This window comes from Podarcis pityusensis, assembly GCF_964106645.2.
Source record: "Podarcis pityusensis genome assembly, chromosome: 8".
NCBI classification, from domain to species: Eukaryota; Metazoa; Chordata; class Lepidosauria; order Squamata; family Lacertidae; genus Podarcis; species Podarcis pityusensis.
Window position 1 is genome coordinate 61667146 of NC_138033.1, and position 14886 is coordinate 61682031.

Below are 14886 nucleotides of genomic sequence, written 5' to 3' on the forward strand. Positions count from 1 at the left end.
CCTTATGTTCTCATTTGTAAAATACAAGTGAGATTGTATTATTGCACGCCACCTGAATCTCTTGAGTGGTGCAAGATTCCAGGTGTTCCAGGCACTTACCCAGGGTCTGTGTTTCCTATTGGATATGAGGGACAACAGATTGATATGGTTTATTTACACATATATACAACCTGAGCCTGTGATGGAGGGGTTCACAGCATCAACACCCCAAAAGCATCTTGTTACTAGGTCCAATAATTTAGGCGTGTCTAGAACCCACAAATCCATAACAGTATGTTCAGCTCATCCTTCCAGAACTGTTGCAGCAAGGATGACTAAAAAGTACTGAGGCAAAGTGTTTTGAATAGCAAAAAAAAAAGAAAAAAGAAAAAAAAAAGGAGAGGAGAGGAGGAAAAATGCTGTATAAATGCTGAACACTATGATGATTAACTTGAATCCTTGATGGTCGACAGCTCCCATATATGTGCTGGCGACGCTCGGTACATATGTCTCGCTGACCCACATGTGTTTCCAAGATATTAAACACAAGCTGCTCTTGATGAGCACTCCTACGGTGACAGAGAAGAAGCTAAACTAGGGGATAAAGCAGCTTGGCTTTCATTCAAAGATGAAGCGGCTGCTCTAAATCTGTAATTCTGTCTGGGTGTTTGCAAGCAAGAGCAATTCAGCAGCGCACACTTATCTGGGAAGCAGCAGAAAGCATTGGTTGTGTGCATCCCTTTCTCTATTTCTGTCCATAGCCCCATATCCTGCATCCTGTCTGCCGTGGATGCTTTGGGAGATGATCAGGAGTCATACCAGAGCCACTTAAGAGCACGCACTGCATGGTGTCTGTAATAGCATGGGGAGGCGTTGATCCCCAGCCTCTGAATGCATGATTAAGTCCGGCCTGGCCACCTCTTTGCTCCCCCCTACTCCAGATTTCCAAGCATCTGTTGAGAGGTGGTAATGCTGGGCTTAGCGGCAAGGTCGGAGGCCACAGATGACCAGCATTTTGTACAGTTGCAGGAGGCATATGGTGAGCTTGTAATTGGTTGCTGCAGGGATCCCAGTTGTCTGAATCTAGCTTGTCAATGCATATCTCTATCTCTGTTGTTGTTGTTAATAATAATAATAATAATATCATCATCATCATCGTGGTCAATATTAGTTTTCTATCCTGCCCTTCCTCTCAGAGCAGCCCAGAGCTAAAAACACAAAACAATATAAATAAAGGTAAAGCAACAGCTTATGTGAAACTTTCAAAAACAGTTAAAGACACCTGAAATCACTGAGAACATCTTAAGCATGCAAAACAGTCACATATTCTTACAGCTGGTAATTTCTAGATGATGGGGAGCAGCATCTTTCAGTCACTCAATGCCGGGGTGTGACGTTTTTAAATTCCTTCTGAAGGCGAGTAAAGAGGGGGCTACACACACCTCACTGGGGAAGGCGCTTCTCAAAAGGGGAGCCACCACGAGAAGTCCCAGTTGTGGGTCAGCACCCAGAGTCAATCTGCTAGTTGTAGGGCCTGAGATGGTTGATACTGGGGGAGGCACTCTTTTAAGTTCTTGGGTCCCAAGCAGTTAAGTTCTTGGGTCCACAAGTGATAACACCTTGAATTGGGCCTGGTGGCTCACTGGCTAGCAGTGCAGAGCTTTCAGGACTGGTAGCACGTGGGACTGGTAGCACGTGGGAACTTGAGAGAAGATACTCAGACACTCATCCAATACTCAGTGTGCTGCATTCAAGCACAGTGGGTTAACTGTGCACTGTCCCCTCAAACACAGCTGAGCCTCCCCTCTCCCAATCCCCAGATATGTGCATATTGGATCACTTCCAAGGGTCCATAGAGGAAGCCTTGTCTGAGAACCCCCAAAATCCTGTTGCTGGGTTTATCTTTTAAAGCAGGGATGGGAAGCCCAGCTATTGCTAGGCTCACCTCTGCCCCAGTCAACATGGCCAGTGGTCATGTGCAGTTCATAAGGCAGAAACAGTGACAAGCTTTAAAGTCCCATCTACTTAAGCAGGCATTCCCGGCTCATGAAATCCATCACGTTCTGTTTTATTATTTATTGATATTTAACTGTATGTTTTATTGATGACTCCTCTGTTTGTACTGATGTATTTTGTTGTTGTTGTTTGGTTTTAAATGTTGTATGTACACTTTTCTTCTTCAAATTATCTTACTGTAAACTGGTTAGGGATTTTGCATATTAAATGGTATATGAATATGCTGATACTGGATATGATGAATGAGGAAGCCTGTCAAGGTGTCGGCCAAGATAGTTATATGGAGCCTCCATTTCCAGGACCACTATACCTCTGAATGTCAAAAACTGGGAGCATCATAGGGTAAGTCTGAAAGCTGCTCTGTGCTGAGTTCATCAAGTTACGTATTGTCTGTATACAGACTGGATGCAGCTCTCTAGGCTTCAGAGTTCAGGCAGGAAGTAGCCTTTTTTCTGAGCCCTTCAGCAATGGCTGAAGGGCTGCTGAGTCTGTGTCCTGCTTGTTTGATGCTTCCTGGAGGCATCTGCCAGCCATGGCTGGGAAAGAGACTGCTGGAGAAGATGGATTGTCGGTCTGATCCAGCAGGGGCTCTTCTCCTGTGACATCTGTCTCCCAAAATCCGTCTCGCAGTTCTTCATTGGTGTTGACCTTCTTGTGACATTAAAAGTGATGTCCTTCAGAGGCTCCCAGCTAATAGGCTCACTCAAGTCAAACTTGTTTAGATGCAATCTTTTAAATAAAGAAATAAAGTCTGTAAGAAAGAAGAAAAAAACCGAAATGCCAAGGAAGACACGCTGAGCCACAATTCTGGAACGAAACACTCAGATTACTGCGGCATTTTCAAGGAGAATCAAAGCATATGGTGGCATAATGGAGCATGAATTTACAGCAGCAAAGATGTACGCTACAGATTAAAGCTTCATCTGGGAGGACAGAACTGCTGTGCAGCAGAAAACTCCCGGCTCTTGCCTTTGCTCCTGCCAGTACCAGACAGCAAAATAATGATTTTGGTAGAGCGAGGGCTCCCTCTGCTGGGAATAAGATTGTGCTCTTGTTTATCCACCCATCCACACAAAAAGAGCCCCGGAAGTTAGATCAGGCCAAGTACTGTATGGGAAACGCTGAATCCTTAGCAGCAATGAATGAACATAAGAAAAAACCTGAAGCTGCATTTGGCTGAAGGGAGCTCAACTAGTCCAGCATCCTCTCCTCATAGTGGCCAATCAGACGCCCACTATGGAAAGCCCATAAGCAGGACCCGAGCGCAAGAGCACTCTTCCCCTCTTTCTGGATCCCCAACAACTGACATTCAAAGGCAAAAGGCCTCCAACAAGAAATGTGCTTGTCCTTTCAGTCTTAAGGCCTTAACTACACATGGTGTGTGTGTGTGCCTGCACAGCTCCAAAAAAAGAGGAATTTCGTCAGTAAAAAGGAGAGCTAATAATAGGACACAAATTTGTTTAAAACTTACATATGTTTATACATTTTCTCTACATCCCCCCGCCGTTGCAACTCAAGCTCTCGGGATTTCCCTCCTTCCTTCACTGGAGGTTTTTAAGCAAGAGGTTGTATGCCCATCTGCCAGGGATTATTGAGCTGGTGGTTCCTGCAGGGGGTTAGACTAAATGACCCTTAGGGGTCCCAGCTAACTCTTCGATTCTATGATTTTACGACATGTATATGTCAGTTTGCATTTCTTTGTACAGAAAGTATTGATCTGATGTGTAGGGGTCTTCCCTATTCTAATTAATTCAAGAGGGTTCTGGAAGTTTCTGTGTGTAAAAGAAACAAGCAGAAGGTTCATGATGTTTGGGTTATACCTTCAGAGAAGCTGAGTACAGTTGGCTTAAACTGGTTCTCTTATCTCTTTCTGCCAAGGTCATGCTGACTATAATAATAGGCCAGAAGGACTCTGGGTTTCACTTTTCTCTTTCTGCCTTTCTTTCCTTTTGGTGTGGTGTTCTATACATAGTATGCTTAGTTGTTAAGGTTTAGACTTATAAGAAGTTACTATAAATTAAAGTCAAGTCAGCTGCACCTGGATTTCTTATGGACAGTGCTAATCCTGAATGTATTGGATTTGTGATCATTATACTGTACTTATTTGCCTTCAGTAGCAGTAAAGTTCTGCTGGGTGAAATATTAATTGCCTATGGTCTGTTTTGGGAGAATCTTGCAACGTGTTTAAGTTTTTACTCTGCTAACTATACGTCGGAGTTCTGCTCTGGATCAATATTGAGCAGAATTTCATGACAGTATTGGAGAAGCTACATCTTATTGGACCCAGTGGGCGCTTACGATAACTTCTGAGTAGGCGAGCATTGATCGTTTGCTCACCAACTTTCTCTCTCTCTCTCTCTTAAGCTCAGCTGGTGGAGCGCGAGACCCTTACTCTCAGGGTCGTGGGCGAAAGATTCCTCGTGAAAACCCTCGTGGTCTGATTCTATTGATGGCTCTTCCTTTGGTCTGTTCGGCGCTCGGCTTCCGCTGCCTGTGCTATAATTCCTCCTCTCGGTGCGTGATTGCGTTGGCCTCGCCTGCTCTTGCGCCGGCGCACTAACGCGAACGGGAGAGATTGAAGAGCGAAGCGGCCCCGCCCACGTCGCGCGTCACCGACGTCTCGTCTCTAGCCATGGCGGACGAGGAGCTGGAGGCGCTGCGCAAGCAGAGGATGGCCGAGCTGCAAGCCAAGCACGGGGTGAGCGGAGCGGAAGGCGCCGGGCCTGGACCGTCCCCTCACACGCGGGCGGGCGTCGCCTTCGGCGCTTCGCCCGGTGTCCTGGCCCACAGGCGAGGCCCCTCTAGCCGGCCGGCCAGAGGAAGGGCGGGCCTGGGCCTTCGGTTTTAATTGCATGGCGCTAGTCCTCACTGCGGGCTCAGGGCCGCCTCAGGCGTGGGAGGCAAGGCGGGAGGGGCGCAGAGACCACTCTGGGAGAAGTCAGAGGAAGAGACCCGTGTTTTGTGTATTATGCACGTCTGCACGCACACACACGTGTGTTGGGATTATTTCCAATGCTACATATCTACTCACTCAGGAAACCCATTGAGTACGCTCGCTAAAGTGTATATACAGGGGTGGGAGCATATCTCTTATTTTCAGGGTTTCCACTTCTTTTTTTCAGCAAAAAAAACTCAAAGCAGCTTACATCCAATATTAACACAAACATCTCCCTTTAAAAAAAAAGAATAAAGTTAACCAGTTGAAAGAGAGAAAACAAGGACTGATGGTGCTGTCTGGTTTGGGGGTTTACCCTACGTGGGCTTTTGTGCATGATTGTTGTCAACCCTAAGTCGTCCCCCCCCCCCAAATCTTTATCCGTGTAACCACCATGGGAGAGGTAGGTTAGGCCCAAGGTGGCCCAGCCAGTGTCATAGCAGAGTGGGGATTTGAACCTGTGTCTCCATGGTTGTATTCTGACATTGGTTATGCCACACTGGTTCTGAGTGGGAGGGAGCTGGGATTCTATGATTCAGCCACTGTCTGGAAATAGGGCTCAGTGATTGTCAGTCCCAGCACCAAATGCAGCTCTTGGAAGGCTGTTAAATGACTTTGCTCCACTGCCCCACACCCAGTTGCCAACCTGGAGAAGGGGCTTGGGTAGAAAGCACTTGTCAGTCATCCACCAAGGTGGGCCTGTCAAATCTAGCCATTGACTAGGAATCTAGAGCCAGCCTTTGCAAAAACATTACTGGTACACAACATCTTTTTTGCCAGCTCAGCTGTTCTTATATGCCCATTTGTGGCATCAAAGGGAAAAAGAAACTTCTTTGAAGTTTTCTTGCCTGGTGACCCACAGGCAATTCTTACCACAGTTTGCAGGCATGCATTAAGTAACTTGTCCATCTGTGGGGCTGAAGAATAGCTACTTTCCCATCTTGATTGGTAGATTCTATATTACCTGAAGGTTGCGTACTTCAAAACCCTCAAAAGTTGACTCTCATCATTTAGGATCTAGTGCCTTCTCCCTACCTGGGAGCAGTAATAGTTGTGCATTTATGAGTCTTTCTGTATGAGAACAGTCCTGGTCTTATATGTGTACTTTAGCGTTTGTTTGTTTGTTTGTTTGTAATTCTTCAGTAGTGCTATGCTTTACTACTAAACTGGTTCTTATTTCTAACATTTCAGGATCCTTCCAGTGACATCGCACAGCAAGAAGCAAAACAGAGGTAACAGAGGGGATGAAAACAAAAGCCACCTTTTCGGTAGACTGATATCCCTTTATTACATCGTGCACAGTAGCGGGGAGAAGGCACCCCTTCACATCTTAGGGGTTTTTTTTGCTAGTATGATTGTATCCTGTAATCAGTATTACCACATGACTGGAAGCATGTTGTGAGATACATCTACTGGCAGTCATCCAGATTCATGTCTCTGCAAGTGTGATGGTGGGATAAAATTAACTTTTAATATAATAAAAATAAATTTATAGGAAAAATGAAGGTGAAACAAATAAACAGCAACAGAGGTATGGGCTGCCATGTTTGCATTTATTACTAAATTAAGTGTGATTTAGAGGCAGAAACAGAAGAGACACAGAACACTGAGACCAGTAGAGTTTCCCCCCTTTTTGTCATTCTCCTTAAATAAGGTTGCTATCCTTTTTGTCTTTATTAGATCTTTACAATGCACATACTCTTCTAAATGGGTGTGTAATCTTCCTGCATCAAGAGCCCACTGTTAAACGAGTGAGAGTTTAACCTTTGTAGGGGTTTGGTACTGAGCCATGAATAACTTGTGATCTGCCTCTGAACTGAATGTGTTTCAAGTTTCCATAGTTGGATTCTCTTTCCCAGATAATAATAAATGAATTTGTGCTCAAATTCCACAGTAAATTCCATAAGGATAGTAGTTTAAATGGTTTAAATATAATGGAGTACTAGCAATGTCTAAATATGAAACTTCCGGTTGTACAAAATGGTCAGTGTGTTATACTTTCTTGCAATGCACTGCACATGTTCTGAAGCTGTAATTTATCTGCATAATTTTTATATTACAGGGAATCAGAAATGAGGAATAACATTTTGGCTCAGCTTTTGGATCAGGCAGCTCGTGCCAGATGTAAGCATCCATGGTGTATTCTGACCCACTTCTAAAACCTTTCTCTGAGTCCATCTTACTTAGATTGCACATACTTAACTTTACTAAGGAAAATAATACAGTGTTTTGGGCCCAGTACTAGGCACACTTATGTGGGAAGTAGGTTTCAATTCTCACTACATTTGCTTTTTCTGTTCTAAGGAGGATGCAGAGGAGGCGCCACTGGATACTACTTTCTGAACTTATTGTTGATATATAGTTAATTATTCTAGAATGGTCATTAGTGAGGACTGCTGAGTTAAAAGCTGCTTCTGCAGAATACTGTAGTAAATGTAGAATACGTTCCTAAATGTATTGGTGGGTGCTAAGCTAGGACTATGGACTGGAGTTGACCTCAAGAGGATGGTTGACTGTTCCCCTTTGCACATATCTGCAGCTCTTGTCAGTTGTTCCTGGACCCTGAAGCACTGCAGTCTGAAGGCATTACTCTGGACTTTTCCCCCAGTCTAAAAGTTGAGTGGAATGGAACAATCAGAAAGCAGGAGGGAAATGTAAAGATCCTAATAAGCCATGTTTGAACAAAGCAGTATACCGAGTTCCTTAAAATACAGTTTTCCTTTTTCATAAGACCAGGCATAGATCAGTAATCCATCTTAAATAACAGTTCAATGCCTTTTGCAGTACTGTGAATATTAAGTCTTGCCTGACTTTAGTAATCTGGTGTTTTTTTAAAAAAAATTGCAAAATATCCGTTTTCCTTTTTCAGTAAGTAATTTAGCGCTTGTGAAACCAGAAAAGGCAAAAGCGGTGGAGAATTACCTCATACAGATGGGCAGGTTTGGACAGTTAGGTGGGAAGGTAAGTGGAATCTCTGTCATGACTTCTTGGTGACTCAAATATAGGAAATAACTTTCATGAAATACAGATTTATAAATAAATGTTCAAAGGCAGGCTGGCTTTGTGCATCACACAAAGCCATGGTTTTGATTTAACCAGTTTATTGAACACACCATGAATCGCCTCACAGACTAGCAAACAAGTTGCCGCTTGTTTCTCTGACATTTTGCTTGTTTTCCACCTGTTCCTGCTTTGTGTCTTTGTTGCCTGACAAAATGATGGTCAAGCAAGGGTTTGGATATCATGCTAAACCACAGTGATAACAAGCTGTGGTTAGGAAGGCTACAAACAACCATGGCTTCACCTTGTGGTTTGTTAGTAGAAAGCAAACACTGGTTATTCTGCTGGACTGAGTTTGCTGTTGCCTGAAAACAGAATGCCAAATTAGATGGATCTGTGCCTCACTGGGCAAGATAATTCTTACACATCCTGCAAAACATTGATTTATAAGCTTTGAAAAGTTGTGCTATTATAGGATAATTCTCTAGCCTCTTCACACTTGTTTCCAAATCGCATTTTTTAGTCTTATATAAAAAGTCAATGAATCATTTTATGTGACATGGGGGATAGCAGATTACCTGTTAATGATGCTGTGGTGGTGGCCTTTGCTGTTTTGTTTTGTCCTTCCACTGTCATGATGCTCTGGATGAAAGTGTTACCTGTGTGTAGTGTTTAAGTTGCTTGTATAGGGTGTGTCCTTCTGCCCCCAGAGGGAGGCAAGGAGGAAATGTGCCATTCCCACCAAATGAGTATCTGCTACATGAGATTGTTTTTTTACTTCCTAGGTAACTGAACAAGGGTTGATAGAAATACTTGAAAAAGTGAGTCAGCAAACTGACAAGAAAACAACAGTAAAGGTAAGGCATCTTAAAAACTGGAGCCTGTTCACCAATGGTAGAGTGGTCGCAGGATCACAGCATAGCCAGTATTTTTTGTTAAAGGTTTACTACATCTGCATGCTGCTTCTTGTATGAAGCTGACAGCTTATACAGAGCAGAAAATCTGTATATGGCTACTGTTTAGTTTGGTGGGGTGGGAGTGGCCAGAAATGCAGCCTTGAACTCTTGGAAAGAGTAGGCAGGTGACTTCATCTCCGAGCTTAGTGCTGTAGTGCTTCGCTCTAAGATGAGAGACAAAATATCCTCCAGTTTGTTGTTTAGAGCACGCTTTAATCAGTCCAGGAGATAAAGCTGCTGGGGCCACTTCCTGCAGTTTGGTGGGAGGATGTAGCCTACAAGCTGGCCCCTATCCCTTGATGTAAAGACTATACTATTGTAATAGATTTGCTTACATGCATCTTGAAAATACATCTGGCAATGAGCAAAGACTTGGGTATTGACTTTTAGGCTGGGCAGGTGCGAGATAGGCAGCTGGCAAAGAACCTGGGAGCTTCCTTGCTTCACGCAGCTCTCTGCTTGCTCTTGTTCTCATAACACAAACACGGAATTCTTCTGGCTGGAGGAGAAGTAGCTCTTGTTGATTAAACTTGGCCTCAAAGTTATTGTCACCTACACTGTGTTTTCTCCCCTAGTTCAACAGAAGGAAAGTTTTGGATTCTGATGAGGAAGATTAATTGGTGAAATGCAAATCATCTGGCGTATGTCAAGGAAAGTGTGCTGTGCCTGGCAGAAGCATAGATGAAAAGTTTACACTTTTTTTTCCCTGTACACATTTTTTTTTATATAAAGGGATTGTGTTCTGTATAATAAAATTAAGTGAAATTGTTTTCTTAGACAGTTTTTATAGCAGAGGCCTGAGTTGTGGTTCACTCCCTGACACTTGGACTTCATTTTTCCTTTGGACACTGCTATGCCACTGGTACCTGTGGGCAGCATGCTTGTCGTACTTCGGTGGCAACAGGATGCATAGTAACCCAGCAGGGAATGAGAAAAGCTGCGTTGCAAGCAGCCTGCTGGTTTTGTCAAAGTTAGTAGAGTTGCATGTGCAGGCGAAATAGTTCACAGGATACAAGATTTTGATTTGAATATGTAAGATTCAATGTTTATACAGAGGCTGCTGTATAAACATGACATTCATGATCCTTTAACCACGGTTGAAGGATTTGGAACAGCCATGGAATTTCCCCATCCATGTGCAAGCTCCCCCTCCCCTTTCTCCCGAGGATGGTAACTAGAATTTGCTGTTAGGGTTTTTAAAGCCGTTTCAGCATCCTAATGGACAACAAATCCCGGTTAGCGTGGTTTTGAAGCATTGGTCTTCAGTTGGCATGTTGGGGCCTGATCAAAGGTAGATTGCAACAGGAGCACCACCACTGTACAGATAGGTTAGAAAATTAAGAATCTGGTCCTCAAATACATGTGTTGGTCCCCAAATGTTGAAAACTACTGGTTTAAATGTTAAAGGATCATGATGTAATGTGCGAGTTATATGTCATGTCCGCTTGGGTACTGGAACACTTGCAGTTTCACTGAACCAAAGCCAGAGGGGTTGGTTGTTGATCAGAATATGGTTCCATGATACAGTATCTTGCTGGATGATCTGTTGCATTGAAAATTAGATAAATCTTGGTTGGCACGCTATGAAGCTTGAAATAACGTGTGCTTGGGAAATATTTCTCTCAAGAGATGTCTTTCCCCACCCCCTGCCATACATTTGCTAATAGCATGAGTGATTGAGAGTGATGCAACCAAAGTCAGGATCTTTAAAGCCCTTTTCATTTCAACAGAAGACTTAAGCATGTGCTTAAATCTTTCGTATTAAAATTATTTAAAGGTTTAACAGCAGCTGGATTCTTCCTTAAATATCGTTGCAACACAGAACTGTGTAGACCAGGTGGTGAACCTTTGGCTCACCAGATGTCGCCAAACTGCAATTCCTGTCATCTCGCAGGCTAAAGGTTGGTAGCAGAGAAAACATATTTGTTCTTATCCAAACTGCCTCCTTTTCTCAGGCAGTTATTGAAACAGCTGCCTAATTCCCCTGGCCATCATGGTGCCATTGTGACTTCAGGTTGTGCCTTTTTGTTGAATGCAAAATGAAATGGTTTTTGTATGTCTACTGTACCAACATCCCATGTAAGGCAGACTGTAAAAGGAGGAGGGGCTTGACCCTCTTCTTCACTGTGGAAGTGGAACATATATAATAAGAGCTTTGAAACATATTAAAATCTTTCCATAAAGAAACTTGAGTTGTAGAGAGCAATTATTTGTCCATTGTAATTGTATTAAAGACACTATAATTAGTGCACATTGACACTGGTGCACTAATTGTTTACAGCTGTGGCTGTTCAAGTTGTAGCCGGTAATGAATTTTGAGTGGCCAAATCCCTCTTTGGGATAAAGCAGGGAAGACACCATTTCCCGTGTGTCTCTGGGTGCTGTAAAGCATTAGGCACTGATTTTTGAAAAAACCAATGCATGTTGCTCCCTACCCCCTCTACAATGCTCATATCAAACTTGATGATTTTTCACAATTATATACAAGGGAACTTGTTTACAGTGGAGGCTTAGGATGACCCAGAATGCATTGCTTTTCTCCTGCTTCCAGACTCCACAGAAGCACCCACACCTTCATGCAACTAGATCTGTGTTGCTAAAACTGGAACATGAGCAACAGGCTATAAAGTTTTCAGAAAATGCTTTATGGCAGCAGCTCCCATCAACCAGCAAGCTGCAATTCATGACTTACCATAAATAAAGAGTCCCACATTAAGAGCATAGATTAGTTAATTTTACTATTTCTTTCTCTCTCCCATCATTTGGCACAAGTCAAAGGCATGTAAGAAAACTAGGTGAACTCAATTACTTAGTAGAAAAATATACTTTTCCTTGTCCTTCAGGAGCCCACTAGCATTTTACCTTTTTATATACCTTGCACTAACATTCTGAACAGAGAAATATTAAACAATAAAAACCCAATGTATTGTTTACAAATATTACATAAAAACAGAATTGGAATTGACAAAAGTTATTGTGCTGTTCAAGTGATAATTCAACCCCTCTTAAAAATAAAAATAAAAAATTGAATGTTTACCAAAATGACGCTCCATTACTAAAAGTGCCCCCATCTATCAATCTGGAAGTGTCTTTTCAAGTAAGGTCAACTAAGCAGCTCTTCCAAGACCCGGTGGATACAGATGTACTCTCTAGCTAGACTCATTGCATTTAGTGGAATCGTATTATTGTGCCATGCATATTTGCTATTTTAAATTAAATAGGGTAAGGTTGTAGTCTCAATACAAGTATTTGAGAATATGTTCACTAATGTGGGCTGCTACATAAAATAAAATGATTCAAAATCCAAGTCCTGCTCTCCATAAGAAGATGTACCCTTTGTTTATAAAACAGTGACTATAACCTCCCTCACTTCCAACTACCCATATATGGCCCATGTTTCAATAAAATAAATGAGAACCAAAGGATCTGTGCAATCTTGCCCTTTGTGTCAAACTATGCTGCCGGTGTGTGTAATTCCTTTCAACAATTGGTGTAAACTAGTAGTGCAAAAATGGAAAGAAACCGCTGTCTTTTCAAACTATAATTATGTAGGCCTTGGAAGTCCCATAGGTATTCTGTTCCAAACTTGCACCCAGTACAGTTATATCTGATTTCAAGACTTCAAGTACAGACTAATGTGTCTCATAGTTTTTGATATCTCCATATACATCTCAGTTGTGTGTGTGTTTAAAATGGATCACACCTGTTGGGTTTTGTGGATCCAACTGCAAATAAACAGCCCTTCTGTCTCCAACTGCAAACTGTGTTGGTTGAGGGAGGAGAGGTTCCTCTTCCTGCCAGTCTTCACATTGCAGTTTTGAATGCCTTGATCCTAAGGATTCTTTGATTCTTGAAGGGAGTGGAACTGACGCCAATTGGTGTTGTTGCTGCTGCTGCTGTTGTTTTTGGTTACAAACTTGCTTCCTTGCCAGTGTTTTCGAAAGCATCAATCATCAGAGCAGCCTTCCAGTGAAGAAACAGTGGGATCTCTGGATAAATTGTGGATGTCATCTGCATCTGAAAGGGCCACATTAACTGTGTGTCTCCGATGCATTAGTTTACTTCTAAGAGGCGCTGCTGCCACATCAGACTCGACTTCATCCAGTGTGGGCTCTCCTCTGCTGCCGGAGTCAAGGATCTGCATCCTACTTTGTTTTAAAGGATCCACGGGCTTTAGCTTGCTCTTATCAAAGCTCTTAATAGCTAACTTGAGAATCAAAACAAAAAAGAGCATGTTAAGATGTTTTATTTTTATCTGGCTGATAAATCTAAAGCAAATACTATTAAAAGTTTCTCCTACTAATCAGCTGCTACCCTCCTGTAACTTCAGCCCAGTGGGTCAAGTCTGGCTTTCTGGGGCAGCAAAAAACAACTCTTTGCTTTCCTCTTTGTGAAAGCCTTTCCGGGATTTAAAGAGTGCTATCCTGCCTACCCCCCCCCCCAAACCCCTGCCTCGAGTATCTTTAACCAATGTCTTTATTTTTTTCTCATCCCTGGCCATCCTAATTGTCTTTTTCTGAACCAATTCATCTACTGGACCTCTCCACTAGATAACTAAAAATATAGGGGAGAAGGAATGGATCATTCAAGTAAGAGGCACTCCATATTGAGGAAGGGGCTATGGCTGGCACACCTTAATTATGGCTTGCCCTTCCTCCCAAGGAGGTCACAGTGGGAGACATCGGGATTCTCCCATTTTTATCTTCATAACATGCCAGGTGAGTGTGTGTGACTGTTGAGTAAGCTTACAACCAACTCCGTAGCAAGTTGGGGTCTGAAATCAGGTCTCCCCAGCCATAGACTCTCGTCTATTATGATGCATATCCAGCACATTTGTAGAACTAACACCCTAAGAATCTCAGCCACCACTTATTTCAGTTTGCAATTTTTGTAAACCGCTTTGAGGGTTTTTTCTACAACCAAGCAGTATATACATTTTATGAAATAAAAAAGTAAAAAAGCAAGCCCTTCATTTCAAACCTGTCTTCCTACCTGGTGCAGTAATTCATCATTAAAGTTAGGGACACTTTTATCTCTCGTTATTGTTTTCCGCAAGTCTTTTGACCTAAAGACACAAACAAACAAGGTTAAAAGAAACTTGGTTACGTTTCAGTACAAGTTGCTCAGTACTGCAGTGTATCTCTGCCAGCCACCAGGTGGCGGTATTTCAGTAACAAAACCTGCTCCATTGCCTTTGCTGAAAATTCTTAATATTTGACCTTCCTGGGGTATAAATGTCATGAGTTGTCCTTTAGAGTCTAAGCGTACAAAGGTCAGAAGACAAGTCATTTCAATTTACCCTTAGGAGCATCAGCTACTTTTCCAACAGTCTAAATTAGGGACAGCCAGCTTGTGTATTGGATTCTTTATTCTCCAGCCACTAATTGAAACGTCAGAGTGTTGTACAACCTGACCTCTTTGCAGGTGCTCAGGCTCTTTAAACAAAGTCAGCCCTACCTAAGCAGTGGAGGTGTCACTGTGACACACTTGGACATGGCTAGGACATCGTGAGTTGGATTCAAAAGTGCCCTTCCATTTGGGGTCCAACAGACACTCCTTTGAGCTGATGTGGAGGGAGGCAATTTTGGCAATTTCCCTACATGCTCCATCTCTTCAGAGGGATGGTGAACTTTTCTAAATAGAACTGGAGGAGTGGCAGAGAGAAATCTGCAAAAATCACTCTTTGATCCATTTACAGGGGCCTCCACAGGATCAAAGCTCCCCATGTTCACAGAATGTCAACTTTCCGTGGGGCACCTTTGGATGTGGCCCTATTTATTAAAAAACATTTCTGTCTCCCTTTCTATATTTTAGGATTCACTAACCAGGTGGCATATGCAAAGGCTGGAACCAAAAGAGAAGCACAAGGGCTTTTCAGCCATCCTCTCTGCTGCAGCTCCCTGTGCAGTCTCCGAAAGTTGCCTCAAGTAGTAGAGACCTGACCGAGCTGAATTCTGTTAAGTGCCAAATGGTGTGTCAGAAGGAGAAACTATGGTTGCC

The 14886-nt window shown here is 42.8% G+C and overlaps 2 protein-coding genes across 10 annotated transcripts in view; one reads left to right on the forward strand and one right to left on the reverse strand.

The window, feature by feature from the left end:
* The first annotated feature begins 4544 nt into the window (after positions 1–4544).
* On the forward strand, positions 4545–11073 carry PDCD5 (programmed cell death 5). The gene is made up of 6 exons (XM_081016685.1): positions 4545–4693; positions 6122–6162; positions 6993–7054; positions 7800–7891; positions 8716–8787; positions 9462–11073. The coding sequence occupies exons 1-6, from the start codon at positions 4628–4630 to the stop codon at positions 9501–9503; spliced, it is 375 nt and encodes a 124-aa protein (XP_080872811.1). The 5' UTR covers positions 4545–4627; the 3' UTR covers positions 9504–11073.
* Positions 11074–11598: 525 nt separating this feature from the next.
* ANKRD27 (ankyrin repeat domain 27) overlaps positions 11599–14886 on the reverse strand; it is a 72335-nt gene continuing 69047 nt past the window's right edge. For all 9 annotated transcript variants that reach the window (XM_081016647.1, XM_081016650.1, XM_081016651.1 and 6 more), the window contains 2 exons: positions 13879–13951; positions 11599–13093 (listed from right to left, as the gene is read on the reverse strand). In XM_081016647.1, the coding sequence (XP_080872773.1) occupies positions 12833–13093; positions 13879–13951 (334 nt within the window). In that variant the 3' untranslated portion in view covers positions 11599–12832. The remainder of the gene's footprint in view (positions 13094–13878; positions 13952–14886) is intronic.